Below are 15348 nucleotides of genomic sequence, written 5' to 3' on the forward strand. Positions count from 1 at the left end.
AGAGAGCAGCACGAGCACAAGAGGAAAGGAGTGTGGACACTCTCACACACTCACTCGTGTCCGTGTGTCCAGCGATGAAAAGTCCTGCCAGCTGGAGGGACTCTAAAAACAGCAGCTCAGGAGGAATTAGTCTCCATTTTCATGGCAACGCTGACGTCCGTGGATACGAAGGCGGCATACCTGGGTGACGTCCTCCCAGCAGGGCTTAACAGAGGCTTGGGGAGCACCTGTTGTTTTTCGGAAATGTTACTTGACTTGAGTTATTTGCCCGTATGTGACCTCTGGTTTTAGTGAGCAATAAGCCATAGAAATGTCATGTCCAGTGAGGAATCTTGAGGAGTCTTTTTTTCCCATTTTCCACGTCGCTCTGGGATGTGTGATGCCGCACTTGGTCTGGAACCATGTTGGTTCGGCAGCAGGAACGACCCGTGCAATTTTTATGTGCTGCTTTTCGGCAGCCTGGGCTTGGTCATGTAGGAGATGAGCGTTGACCCGTGCACTTTCCTGTGAGAAGGTAGAGGCGTAGCCCTTGACTTTCTCTTCCCTTTCTTCTTCCTAAGACTTTCGGAGAAGGCTTCGGGGACTTTCTGAAGCGGGAAGCTTCCGTGGTCTTTTCTTGTCCTCCAGCCTGTGCCCTGGACATGGGCCCTGGATCTGACTTGGAGATCAGGCTGAATGCGGTGGCATAGACTAGATGGCGCTTCCACTCTGCCAAGGCAGGGCTGTTGTGCCTGACGATAGTGAGATGCAGACGCACACGTGCAGGTGCACACACCCACTCTACCCACCAACCTGTCCATCCAGCCATCTTTCTACCCTGGATCTACCCATCGTCGTCTCCGTCTGTCATCTGTCTCTCCATCCAGTCCTCCATCCACCTACCCATCCATCCGTCATCTACCATCTGTTTATCATTTCTATCTTGTCTACTGCCTGTCTATCCATCTGTCTGTCTGTCCGTCTGTCTCATGTATCTGAAACAGTCACTTCGCTACCCTCATGGCAGCCTGGTCTGGGGGTGCAGAGGCTGAGGCATGAGCAGGGAGGCCTTCCTTTGTTTTGAAGAGAACGGGTGGTGAGAAGTCTAACTTGCAGAGGGTGAGCGTGCACACGAGTGGGAGCTGTGCGTGCTGGGGTGCCGATGCCCGAGGCTGGGGCAGCTGCACTGGGTTACCGCCAGGCTGCAGAGGGATCCTGGAAGAAACTGGAGTGCTCACCTTCACCGAACGAGGTTTCTCTGTCCTTCGGTCTGCTTCTGTGGTCTTCATAGCTCTGTGGCCTCAGCAAGTGTGGAGTAAGCGGCGTGGGGCCCGCAGGGTGCCTCTGTCATCCAGGCATGGTTCTCTTCAGTTGTCCACGACCGTTCTAGGGTGTTCCAGATACGAAGGTGCTGGGTTATTGTGCACGCAGCAGATACTCACTGAGCATGTGCCACACCTGGGGCTCTTCAGCGCTGGAACCTGGTAGGGAATGAAACACAGGCCATCCTCCGTTCCTTCACTCGGGCCCTGGGAACTCATGGGCCATACCCCTGTGCCAGGTGGCCACTGTTCTTGGAGCTGGGGGTCACAGTGAGCAAGAGATGTGGCTCCTTACTTGGTGAGTTGACAGCCCCCCTCCAGCCGGGGAGGGGGCCTTGTCTCTCTGTCCTCTCAGCCTGTCTTACCTTAACAGACCTACACAGTGCAGATAGATGGCAGAAATCGGCGTCTGGTTACGTTAGAATAATACCCCAGTTCTCTTTTCTCTGGGGTCCGCGGGAGTCGTAGGCATGTGGTTTATAAATCTGGAAGCAAGACCATGTGTTACTCGGACAGTAAGTAAGAGGATGGAAAGAGATGCCTTTTCTAGAGGTCCCCCTTTCTGTGTACCCCATGGTGTCCTTCCTGGTCTCGCTGTCACTGCGCTTCCTGTGCTCAGGACCCGGGATCACGAACCCCTCCTCCCTGGCTGGTAGGGATGGAGGAGCTCCGCCTGGCAGGCATCTGGCAGTTATCTTCGACTCTGAGACCTCTCCATGAAGCATGGCCAGTGTAGGCCAGACAGGTGCAGTGGGATTTCAAACATCACAGCAGAGGGTTGAAATGTTGAACGTCGGGTCCGACGCAGAAGGCCAGTTTGCTGACAGGCCCTTCCTGAGGGCTCTGGGCCTTGTGCTGACGGCTCTCTGCTTCATGGACATGCGGCATCAGCTCAAGCAGGAGCTTCCAGAAGAATCCTGTGTTTCCTGAGTCCCTGCAACCTGCCGTCCTCTCCTCCCCTACTCCATCAGAGATGCCTGCCTGCCAGCAGTGGCGCGAGTGCCCCATGGGGGAAAGTGAGCACTGCACCCACCCGCCCCCTGCCCCCCACCTTGGAAGTTTCCAGCGGGACCTGGCGGCCTGGAATTTGGCTTCAGTTGGAGCTTGCTGTTTATATTGCTGCCACATGGTTGACCCGTGAAGCTGTTTCCCTCAGTCTCTTGGTTTTGATTACAGTGTTTATTTTCCACATTTGGGGAGTTCTGTGATGACTTGTTTGAGTTTCCCCTTCATTATATATCGTTGAGTATTTGTTCTTTGCTACTTGTCACAACTTTCACTTAAAAACTGGAACGACTTCGTGTGAGAACCCAGAAAATAAGGAATCCGAGGCAGCCTTAGCTGTTCACGTAAACGATGCCATACTGCACCCAAAGGTAACTTTTCTCCTTCAGAGTAGCCGTGTGTTCATCAGTATGAATGAGGAGTGGGCCACGGGGTCTGTGGCCTCATATCAAGGACTCAGGCTCTGGGGTAACTTTGAACAGAGGAAGAATCTTGCCTAGGTGACGTCTGGTTAAGTCAGCAAAATCCAAGATGAAGACATGCCTCTCGGTGATACTCTGTGGTGTTTTTGTTGCTGCTGTTTTAAGCTCACGCTGAACACCAGCCCATGAAGAACAGTGTGCCCAAGCCCATGTGTAACCCGTAACACACACGTAACCCGTGGAGCCAGACTTCTAGCGTGCTGGCAAGTGTCTGGGAAGGTTGGCGAAGGTTAAGTTGTTATTGTTTGCCCGTCAGAAGGTAAGATGCCTTTGTGACACATTCTCATCACGCTGTAGGATAGACTTTTGTAGTGAAGGAAACCAGGGGCAAATGTTCTCTTCTGGCCTCTGTCCACATATATTTTGTGTATTTTATGGTATCAAATAAATTCTTGGCGTGAATTAGTCATTAATTTCTAGATGTCACTTTAATTTTAACTATTTTTAAATAACTGTTAAGTAAATATTTTTAAATAATTTTTTTTAAGATTTTATTTATTTGACAGAGATAGAGACAGCCAGCGAGAGAGGCAACACAAGCAGGGGGAGTGGGAGAGGAAGAAGCAGGCTCACAGCGGAGGAGCCTGATGTGGGGCTCGATCCCAGAACACCGGGATCACGCCCTGAGCCGAAGGCAAACGCTTAACCGCTGTGCCACCCAGGCGCCCCTAAATATTTTTAAATAATTTTAACTCATTTCGTGCTCATACTGAAATTTATTGAACAAATTCCAAAATATACTGTTGAACTCCTACTATTGGTGAGTATAACCGTAGCTACTGTGAATACAGCGCAAACAAAATACAGTTCCTCATGTCATGGTGCTTATGATCTCATGGGAATGGACAGAGAATAAGAACAGAACCAAGCATGGCCTTTCTTTGGCGATGTGGGCATGATGTGGGCATAGGAGCGCCCCTGGATGGGTGCCAGAGAGCACTGAGGAGAGCAAGGAGCCCGCCAGTGCAGACAGTTCCTACGGGTTTTACTGTAAAAGAGAGCAGAGAATGAGCGAGGTGGCTGCAGGAAGATGAGAGAGGAAGAGAGAGTTGTAGTCGTTGTTGGGGGGGGGGCGGCTGTGGACCAGTTTCTGCAGGAAGGGAAGCCATCCTGCAGAGGAGGGAACGTGATGATGTAGGAGAGGCGGCTGGCTTGGTCTGCTTGGGCTGCTGCGGCTGGTGTCACAGAAGGGCTCAGACAGCAGACATGTGCACCTCGCAGCTCTGGAGGCTGGTACCCGAGGTCAGGGTGCCTACAGGGTGGGTTCTGCTTTTCACAGGGCTGGCTGCCTCTTTGCGGTGTCCTCACATGGCAGGAGAGAGAGGGAGAGAGAGAGCAAGCATTCAGGTCTCTTTTCACAAAGGTACACTCCATCGCGAGGGTGCCAACCTCATGGCCTCATCGAACCCTAATCTCCCCCCAAAGGCCCCACCCCTAATGCCATCACACGGAGGTTAGCATTTCAACATATGAATAGGGTTGGGGGTGCACAATTTAGCCCAGAGCAGAAGGGAAAACCATAAGGTGAAAAAGAATATTCTGGAAAGTGTTTTGGGCTCTAGGATATTTTGCTGATGATGGAAGGCAGAATGGATGCATTGGGGGTACACCGAGGTGTTTGAAATTAGGTCAGATTGGGGGAAGTGCAGAGGCATTCGGGAATTGGATTCTGGGTAGAAAGAATGTTCTAGAAGTGTTGGGTTTCTGGTGACTGAGGTGAATGAAGATTTAGGGTATGATGGGATTCTCCTGTTGGTCTTCCAGGGGGCGGTGGAGAATTCCTGAGAATTATAGCCTCTTTGGGGGGATGGTCTTTTAATCAAGTTGAAGCGATAAAGCCAGGAATTCATTGGTGTGGGGTTGGGTTGGGGGAAAGGCTACCTACCAGGGCAGCCCTGGGGCTCCCTAGCCTTGCTGCTGGGACGGAGGGAGCGCCTCCCCTCCAGGGTGGTGGGCTGCCAGGGGAGGTCAGCCTTCCGTTGAGGATTGAAATGAAAGTCGAGATCAGTTTTAGCCAAAGCAATGGAGTTCTCCGCTTAGTACGATATGTGTGATTATTACTGTTGGCATTAAAATTTTTGTAACGATTAAAGGAATGATGAACATAAAGGTTATCGTTAGATAATATTTAGTATTAGATGCAGCATATGCAAAGGAACGTGCATGGGATCGTTAGTTCTTGAGAAGACAAAACGAAAACACCTAGTTTTATGGGGTAAATCACTTGAGAAGGTTATTTGCTTTGCTTTCTTTTCGAGGCTCGTTTCAAAACGCTATGGATGGAGAAAATGCTGATTAAGCAGGAACAGTTCTTTATCATTTTACTGAAAAAAAAAAAAAAAAAACCAACAACCAGCCAAACTTTTTATAAACCTATTTATAAAATTAGCTCCATTCCATCTGATTTTGAAGTTGAAAAGGAGAAATGCTTTAGGCCCACGAGGGCCTTTGATGGTTCCAGTTCCTGTCAAAAGCTAATTATTGTTAACCGTGGTTCTTGGAGAGACTGCAGAGCAGAAAGGTCTGTTGAAGCAGAGTGAGCACGTGGGGGAGGCTCCTTTGTGTCCAGATCCTTGTTCTGAGCCCCCCCCCCCCACACACAGAGAGGGAATATTCTTCTTCATGTTTCTGTGGGAGCCGATCTCCCCCAAAGAGAGCCCTCCCTGCAGTCACTAGAATTTAGCAAATTACAGACTTTCTAAGTTGAGAATCTGTCTCCTTTCCATTAAATCCGCCGAACTCAAGCTGTGGGAGCCATATTTGCTTTCTAAAGTGTTTTCTGATTTTGACACTCAAAGAAATAATTTTCTTATTAAGTGGTTCCCTGCACTTTCAACATTGTTCTGACTTTGATCATATGATATAGTTGAGGTTGGAAATTATCTAAATTACTTTGGTGTTTTGGGAGTTTTCATTATTGTGGATATGAAAGGAAATCATGGAATCACATAATTTCCTGATGTGAACAAAAAAAAAATTCCCATCGATATACATAATCTTCTGAGCTCCCGAAAGCGGGAGGCCTGGGGGGAGGAAACCCAGGTTTGGCTCCTGTGCTCCCCACATGGTGTGCAGCGTGAGCTCCTGTCCTGCTGGCATCACCTGCCTGTGTTCTCCTTCCTCTCTCCGATGCCCCTGGCCCTCCCCCACACACTGGACCCACTCCCCACTTTGTGAACCAGCGCCCATGCTTGCGGAGCAGAGGGAGGGAGGGAGGCGGGGAGAGAGAGGGGTGTTGCAGGGCCGGATTCCTCAGAGGCCTGGGGAGACGGGAGTGCTAATTGGAATTTGTGGCAGGTCCTTGGTGACCTTCCCAAAGCACTTGTGTGTCGTGGTTGGAGAGGAAACTGGATTTGGGTCATTGAGAAAGGGATTGAAGAGGAGGAATTTAAAAGCATACTGTCTTTTCATAAGAAGTTGAGTTCTGAAAAGGAATCGGTCGCAGGAAAGTCAAGGAGTTTCGAAGCAGAGTTATTCCGCAGAGACGTGAAGACTGACACAACAGTGTGGGCCAGTGGGGACAGAGCGGGTGGAGACACGGAAGATCGTTTATTCTGTGGTTTGTGAGGACTGTGTTGATACTGAGATTTGGGATACCTTTTCTTTTTCTTTCTTTTTTTTTTTTTTTCCTTTTTTGTTATGTTAGTCACCATACAGCACTTCGTTAGTTTCTGATGTAGTGTTCCATGCTCCATTGTTTGTGGATAACACCCAGTGCTCATTGAGATACGGGCCCTTCTTAATACCCATCACCAGGCTACCTTTTCCCATGACATCCCTGTTGTAGAGAAGGAAAATCTCTACTCTTAGGTTTAGTGACTGGGGCTTGCAATTGAAAACGACCATAAAACAGATGAACAGGAGAAAAGGTTTATGTTGCATGCACAGGGGCCTCACAGAAGAGTAGTGAAGGCCCAAAGAGGCCATTTTGCTTGAGATGTTTCTGTACCATTTTAACAAACAGCAGTGCGGTATGGAGAGGTGAGAGACAAAGGAAAAGGGGTTTGGGCTTTTAGGGTGGTAGATGGTGGGCAGGTGAGTATACGGGAGACTAAAGAAAGGTGATGAGGGCGCTTTTAGTAAAGTCCGTTTGTGCAGAGTCATCTCGGTGACCACGTTCTTTCTCCAGTGACAAGAGCTGCTCTCCTCCTCTGAGGTACGGAAGAGAGGAGGGAACGCCTTTAGAGAAGGGCATGTATGCCCTACTTCTAGGCAGAAAAGGGCAGAGCAGAGAGTCCCTTCTGTGTGTGTAGTTTCTCAGTTGCCTTCAGCTCAAAATAATCCTATGCCAGAGTGGCGTATTTTGAGGTGGAATGTTCTGACCCCCTTATGAACCAGATAAACGGCAGTGCCCCCATCATACACAGGAGGAAAGTCCGTCAGGCACCTCCGGGACTCATCCTTCTACAGGATGGAACTGGGGTTCAACGTGCCTGCCGATCTGCTGTAGGACACCGTGGAGACTTCCGTGTAAGCTGTGTTCTCCACGACCATGTCGTGAGCTCCAAGAAATCGAGGGAGGGATCCCTGGAGCATGATTTTCCTCCTGGAGTTACGCAAACACCTTTATGCCCGTTTGTTGGGAACAGTGTTTGTTAACGTCACACCCACATGCTGCCAGTTCATCGGGGGCAGGGCCTGCACAACCCCTAGTGATCAAGAGCATACTATAGTGACCCGAGTCTCCAGCTTTTGCCGGGAGCAGAGTAATTCTGACTCTGGATGGTGGTACCAGCTGCCAGCTGAGTTGTTTTCCTAGAGGTAGCTGTAATGCACTAAGATGTCATGAACAGAAGAATTTTTCAGCTCACAACCCCAAAGTTTGATAGAGAGCCTGCTGAATTTGGGAACGCCTGATGTGGCATCGGAAATGCATGGGAAAATTATTCAATATTGGACGCTTTTGACAACTTAATGGCTGCCTGTTCCCAGGCTGAATGGAACTCTGGAAGGCATTTTCTTTTCACCGTCTCCAAATGCATTTCGCTCTGCAGCAAATAACATGTAGCTCTGGGGCCTTCCTTGCAAAACACAATGGAAAGAATCGGTTTAAATTTTATCGTCTGTTCATAAATACTTTGTGCATTATTTCAGCCAGTTCTAATTGGATTTATTTTTAAACTCGATTTCCGCAAATTCTACTGACAGTAAACAATAAAATCAGATGATTATTCTAATACAGAAAACATAAACACAGCAAAAGTGCTTGTACGGCCTTGTCCTGGCCTTTTAGTGCCTCAGCTGAGCGGCCGGCCCATGTGCTCTTGCTGGGGTTTTATACGGACCTTGCAGCATAGCAGAGCGCTGCCCTGCCTCAGAGAAGACACTTGCTCATTGCACAGTCTAAAATATTTTTAAGATCAGTTCTTCTGTTATAATATGAGGGAGCTTCGTCCTTTTTTAGAATTAAATCAGGGTGAAAAGCACGCCGGTTGTGTTCTGGAACACTTCAGATCCAGGAACGCTGTGACATAAAATCCCGGGCCACATACGTTGCTCTCCATCCTCCCATTGATGCCGTGCGGCGTCCTCCCCAAGAGCAGCAGGGGCTTTGGCAGTAACACCAGTGTCTCATCCCAGTCAGGGCGTTTCTCACCCCCTCAGTGGTGTTTTGCTCTGAAACCTGAAACGTGAGCTCAGTGCCTGGCTCGTTCTCCTGGTGGACAGGGAGATGCTGCAAGCGTGCTGGGTGCCGTGACCCGTTGCTGCCCGTGCTCCTGCTGGCACACGGCAGAGCCTCAGCAAGGCGCCTTCCATGGAGCTCCACACCGTGGGTGCCAGTGTTCCTTTGGAGGCTGCGTTGTACCTTCACGTTCTTTACGAGGTCTGTCCAAATGGCAGCAGCTCTGGGACGTGCCAGAACTCATAAACGTTCATGGTTGATGATTTGCCTATAGAAGGGGGAGTGCCCCAAGGGATCTGAATTCCGCCATCTTTCCATTCAAGGGGCACGTCGAGGTTAACAGGAACATGGGACCTTCTCAGAGCCTTGCAGCTGGGGCTCCCAGAGTGAAATGTCCCGTCACAGGGACATGTCTCCATGTCTGGGAGTGGGACTGTCGTGGGAGGCAGTGACCACAGGTGTCCTTCCTCGGACTTGGGAATAGGGAATAAAGGGGAGGTTTGAGGAAATAGATTGTCGGATGGTATTAGTTACTCCAGAAGGTCCTTTGAAGCACTCACATCTCGAAACTGTCCTCATATGAAATGTCCCTATATTGAGCCAGCATCCTATGAGTTTCAAATACTTGGTTAGTCTCCTTACAGATATCTGTAGTCAGCTCAGAATTGTTGGCACAAATCCGTTGCCTCTGTCTCACTGATTCCTTTTGAAATTTATTTTCAAAAATAAAATGAAATTCTCAGTAGCCAATCTTACTGCAGAGTAATCCTGTTGGAGATAATCACTGGCTCTTTGGAGGAAACAGATTGTTTTTCTTCAATCAGAAATGTTAGGGAGAGTCTGCCATCCTTCTGGCCAGCGGCTCACACGCCCTGCCAGAGGGATTGGATTTCACCACCCTTTCTGTCCCGTGGATGGTGAGCCGAATCGGCGTCAGGCTGCAAAAAATGTTCCACCCGACTGAATGGGTGTGAACAGCAAACGCTTCTCATCAGCTGGGTGGTTTTCGCACCATTCTTGTCTTAGTGGGAATGGATGCAGTTGAAGTTCATTGCTGTTCTTTTTTCCCCAACAGGTCCTAAGCATGATAATCAATGCAGCTTACAAGCCTGGAAGGGTATTGAGAGAATTGCAGCTGGTGGAAGACCCACACTGGAATTTTCAGGAGGAGACACTGAAGGCAAAGTATGTGTTCTCAGTTCTGGGAAACAAGGCGCTCGTGACAGTCAGCCCGCTACTTTGAAACTCGTCATCCCTCCTTTTGACGCAGCCCACAGAAATGGGAACAAATGGGAAGGACTGTCATTGAGTAGTTCTATGCGCTGCGTGCAGATTCATTGGCGTTTCTGTTACACAGAGTTGCCGTAAGCCTTGGGATTCTGGAACTAAAGGAGAGATTTGTTTAACGGATGCTTTCTTGTGTTAAACATTCAGAATCAGAACGTCCTGTGTTTCAGGGCCAATAGATTATTTGATCAGAAAGGGAACAGTTAGAGGGGAAATCCGTTATCATTATTAGATGTTATTCATTAACACCTCTTAATATTTGATGCCGTGAGGAGCTTATGCCAGGCACAGGTGTTCTTCGCTCTGAGAGTTGGCAGTTGTAAAAGATAAAAAGAACCCGTACCTCTGCTTGGTTTTGGCTAAAGGGCTGTGGGTTGACATGTAGTTGGTCACTTCTTTTATTTGCAAATAGGCTAATTGGAAAGATGATGTTTTGGCTCTGCTCTAAGTTTCTCGAGCTCTGAAATTGACAGCTCCCTCTGGATTGATAAGCCTGAGCACGGCTGTTTAGAAGCGAAAAGAAGATCGATTTCTCAAGATAATTTTCTTTAATAATTGCTTTGACTTTGGGTCCTCAGTATTCATTGAGCTTTTCAACAGGATAGATCTTACTGGTCAGCTTCTCGTGGAACAGTGTCCTCTAATAGCCTTTAGATGTGACATTTGGGAAATGATACTTTTTTGAACAGTGAACCACGTTCAGCGGCTAGAGTGTGGCTGAGCCCTCCTTTGAAGAAAGCACCTGTCCTGTTCATAGTGAAAGTTGAGGGATGGGAGGTGGTTTGTTTGACCGGTAGTATTCCCCCGTGTGGTTAACTTACTACACCGGTACTGAGTAAGGACGGCGAGGTAGTGCTCGGCTGCTCTCCACTCGCCTCTTCTCTACTCAACTTTTCCTAATTTCTTTTTTGAACACTGTAATTTTAGACTCCGAAAATGTCGTTTGTGGTCTAATGATGCTCTAGCAAACCCCAGAAGTCAGAGGGGTGCATGTTCATCAGGAGAACGTTTATTTGTCTGAAGCGGCCTGTCAGGGAGAGGTGGCACCACAGCTCGTCCTTCCCGAGAAAAATTTAAATGAGCCTCCATATAAATGACCTGAAAGGATATGATCAATGGGAAAAATTAATGATCTCTTTCAGTCATACTAAATCTTTTCCTTCCATAATTACTGTGGTTTGTTAGTGTTTTGCTTTTTTGGTTGTTTTTTTTTTTTAATAGAAATAAACGTAAGTTGCTGAATTTATTTCAAGTAAATAAATAAATGAGCCTCACCTGTGGTGCAGAAGAAACTAAAGCAAGTTTTTTTTCCAGCCGAATTTTCTGTGTCTTTCTACTTCATCTGAGGGGGCGGTCAGCAGCAGCACATTTTCTTTTAAGGTCAACGCACAGGAACAGTGGTGGCCGAAAACCTGATCAAGTGTTTGTACGAAGAAACCCTTGTTCTAAACAGTTTCTGTAAAATTCAGCACCTCCCCAACACACCTCATAGATAAGGAAACAGGACAAATACAAAAATCTTAAATCCCATTAAAATCTCGCCTGTTCCTAAACAAGCCAGAAAGTTGCCCCAGGTACCAAAATGACAGGGAGAGTTAATTTTGCGGTGTTTGCACTCATTTTCATGTTACCAGGTCGATCAGAGCTTTTATGAAATCCAGCCTGATACAATCAAAACAGACACGGGGAAGTCAGCCCTGGCTGATCATAAAGGCAGCGTATTACCTATTAGATTAAATATGACAGTGAGTTCCTTAGCCAGATCTTACACAGCAACTTATAATGAGAACGTGTCTGTCTGTGCCGGGTTTCCAGCATGCTGGATTACAGTGGCATGTCAGAGCAGCTGCTAATGATGACAGATTTACAGGTGGGAGGGAGCGTTCCCTTTCGATACTGTGTGTTGAGTCACCTCTTCACTTCTGATGTAAAACGACGACTTTTTAGATCTTGACAACTTTGCTGTTTTCTGTGGTGCAAATGAGAGAGGGCTGGCTTCTTCCCATTTTGCCGAGAGGCTGAAATACATTCTGTCCTGAATAAATTAACCTCCTGGAGGGGGGACCTGCATTTAAGGCATTTGGTTGTGGTCTTCGAATAATAGTAACCCAAGGAGTGCTTTCAGGAGGCGAGGATGTGAGAGTGTCCACCCCTGGGGCTTGGGAGTGCTGTCACTGAGCGTCTGGGGTTTCTGACTGCTTCTTCCTCTTCTGAAGAGAAAAGACCCATTTCCTTGAGAGGATGGAGGTGCCACTGTGAAAAGGTTTGACCTGTGCACAGGAGAAAAACCTAACATCATCATCTTTCATCCCTTGGTGATTTTTTTCCCTATATATCAAATAACCATACCTTTTTTACTAAAAGAAATTATTGCAGTATTGAACACCGTGTAAGGAGTCTGTATCTTGAGTCTTCAGCATGTAGTGAAAGGCAAAACTGGGGTAGCTCTGGCGCCAGAGGGAAAGTCGATTCTCACGTAGTTCATTTCAGTAGTCCTGGAAGAGAAAATTCTTTCTTTCCAATGAATTTACTTAATTGACCTACGTTATTTTGAATTTCAGAAGGAGGAATTTAGGCTATACCTTACGGGGATTAAAAAAAAATTCCAACTCTGTGCATCTAGAGACATTTAAATGTTTTCCGACATGTTCTAGAATCTTCTTTGGAGGAGAAAGACTCAAAACTCTGCTTTGAGTGGCTTTTGTGATCATCTTTGTCAAATCCAGGTGAAGCCTTAAATTTTCCCAGTCCTTTGTTACAGTTATTCAGAGTATTTGAAGAGGAAATGTCCTCTTTAATTTGGAGTGAATGAGACTTATCACTTAGGCAGACACAAGGAAAGTCACAACTTCGAGGTGAGTCATGCTTGGCTCTACGAAAATGGTATTTTCGTTTCTTTTTCATAAGCAATTACTGATTTTTTATGGCTTTCTGCTTCACTTTTTTTGGTCTTTTACTCATGCTCCTATTTTGTGAGTAGCACGCCAGTAAGGTCATGAGGAAAAGACATGCAAGTGGGGTCTGGAAGAATCTCCGGTTCAGCCTTCCTTGTGCTCTCTCCCCCAGGGAGGGGTTCCAGGGAGCACTCGGCTTCCCCAGCAGTGGAGGTGTGTATCACGTGATGTTTCTATCCAGAGAAGCCCAGGCGCCCTAGGTTTTTACTGGGGGCTGGTCCCACGGGCAGCACTGTGCCTGGCATGGATCAGGGAAGCACACGGATCACATCTTCAGCACAAAACGTGGTTTGCCCAAATAGGCGGGGCGCAGTTCACCACCTTGATCACCTCCAAAATGCGGTTCCCAGACACCAGCCACACGTCCACCTTGCAGGCGAGCTTTTCTGGAGATAGCAGCTTCAGGCCCACAGGCTGGCCCTTCCTGCACACTCGTGATTGAATTCAGTCTTCGTGGCCTCCCAACACTGGGGAGGCCCCCTCTGGACTTTTCCTTTCCTGTATTTGTACACCCCCCCAGCACACAGGGGAAACCTGGCTTGCCTGTCCCCAGTATGTTGATGTGTTTGGTCAGGCCCCACTCTGGAACCAGTCTCTTTGTCGTTTTGTTCTTCTCTTCACCCCCATCTGGGCCCTTGCACGACCTGTGCCGGGCTGTCCCCCACGGGCAGATATCCTCTGTGTTCTGAGCAGGATGGGGATGCCATGGTCCTGCCTCCCTCCTTGCCTGCCACTGTTCTGGACCCTCTTAATTAAGGAGGGCCCTTGGGACCGACACCCGCGGGAGAGGGGGAGATGGACCATAGCCCATGGTCAGCTCTGGTGTTAGAATGGCCCTCTGTGGTTGTTCAAGTTGGGCCCAAGTAGCCAGGCCCTTTTGCCGCCCTCCCATCCCCATTACAGTGGCTCATCGCATGGGGGCCGCCCCTGGGAGGGGAGAGGGCAAGCTCTTGCAGCTGGGCAGACCCTCTAGGGCCAGCAGCAGGAGGCCACCTGTCAGCTGTGCCCGCAGCAGGGATGGGAGGGCTTTTTGATGGTATTGTTCCGGAAGGAAGGCAAGGGGAGGGGATCCCATTACTTTTAAACCATACTATAATCCTGTGTTCATAAATTTAGAGTGGCATATCCTCATTGGGAAAGGTTTGCTAAAACATTTGCTTCCACGGAGTCATCCCAAACTAGAAGGGAAGAAAAAGCCGACCCTTCTCTATTTCCCATGGGGTATTTGTTCTTGTTCTCTTCATGTCCCTCTAATGTGTTTCTGGAAGCTTTGGAATTTGGAGGTCTGGGAACATCTGTCTTTAGGCCCGACTTCCACAAGTTGAATTCGGACCCAATTTTCACATTTCTCCTGTTTGCTTTCTTTATATCATTTTATTTTTTTAAGGAACTTTAAGAATCTTGGTATTGAGCTCTTTGGAAGAGAGCCCTAGGGCCACCAAAACTGCAGTGGGAAAAACTGCAAGGGAAGTTGTACCAGTAACGTATTTTTCCTCTGCCTTCCCCAGAACATGAGACACACGCTGTGTCCACAGAACTGTGCTGCTTTCATTACAAGCACAACAACAGCAGCAAGCAAGGACTAGCCGAAAGGGAATCACAGAGCCCTCCTTGGAGCAGGGGGGTGTGTTCCTACATCGAGGGTCAATAGAGGTCCTAGAAAAATCAACAGTTGTTCAAGGGCTATGCAATTTAAAGCATGATCTTATCTACAAAGAATTGCTTTTTAGTTCTTACGGCACAGAAAGCCACGTGTGGCGCTTCAGAGAAATGCAAGAACAGTCAGTACAGTGGGGCTGGGATTTGAAAGGCCAGAGAATGAACACGGAGTCCAGTTTTTTCAAGTTAGAATTTAATTTCTTTGCTGTTGATACCGTAAAAAAAAAATGATTTGTTAGGAGGGGGAATATTTTTCTAATCTTCAGAAGCATAGAAAGAAAGCCTAGTTGAAAGAAACTCAGGATCAGTTTATCCTATTTATTTCTATCACCGCATTTTTCTTAGGGAACCAGACCTAGGTTTGGAATGTAACACTTCATTTGCAAATTACCGAAGTGATGCTGTCCTTATGTTATGCTGTTTGCATGAATTACCGGGTGTCCCTGTTGTTTCGCGGGAGACTTTTGGAAACCTGCAACACAAGTGTGCAAAGCAGGTTTGGCAAAGAGCTCGTGCCTGTCACCCTTAACAGACGTGGACAAGTGGGCGGGCAGGGTTACTTGGTAGTTCACGCCTCTGGATTGTGGTTAGTTTTCCAGAAACTAATACGAGTGTTACCTGCCAGAGGTCCCGCAGTTTTTCTGGAAGATAAATTGTTGTTCAAGATTTCAACTTGAGGACGCCTGGGTGGCTCAGTCAGTTAAGCATCTGCCTTCAGCTCAGGTCATGATCCCGGGGTCCTGGGATCGGGTTCTGCGTCAGGCTCCCTGCTCAGTGGGGAGTGTGCTTCTTCCTCTCCCTCCGCTGCTTCCCCTGCTCATGCTGTCTCGCTCTCAAATAATAAAATAAATAAAATCTTAAAAAAAAAAAAAAAGATTTCAACTTGAGAATCAGGGTGCACCTCAAGGGCGTAGTTGAACAGGCCCCACGGTGTTGATGCTTTCTTTGTGTCGGTGGACTCCGGGTTCCGTGACATGTCAGTTAAACACCAGTTATCTGCTGCTAATGGAGAAGTTTATGATTGTTTTATACCAGTG

General features: G+C 47.9%; 1 protein-coding gene across 1 annotated transcript in view; it reads left to right on the forward strand.

The window, feature by feature from the left end:
- The window catches only part of SFMBT2 (Scm like with four mbt domains 2), a 219042-nt gene that overhangs the window by 189126 nt on the left and 14568 nt on the right, over positions 1–15348 (forward strand). The window contains exon 16 of the mRNA XM_008705414.2: positions 9487–9596. Within this exon, the coding sequence (XP_008703636.1) occupies positions 9487–9596 (110 nt within the window). The remainder of the gene's footprint in view (positions 1–9486; positions 9597–15348) is intronic.

This window comes from Ursus maritimus, unplaced genomic scaffold, assembly GCF_017311325.1.
Source record: "Ursus maritimus isolate PB19 unplaced genomic scaffold, ASM1731132v1 scaffold_31, whole genome shotgun sequence".
In the NCBI taxonomy this organism is placed as follows: Eukaryota; Metazoa; Chordata; class Mammalia; order Carnivora; family Ursidae; genus Ursus; species Ursus maritimus.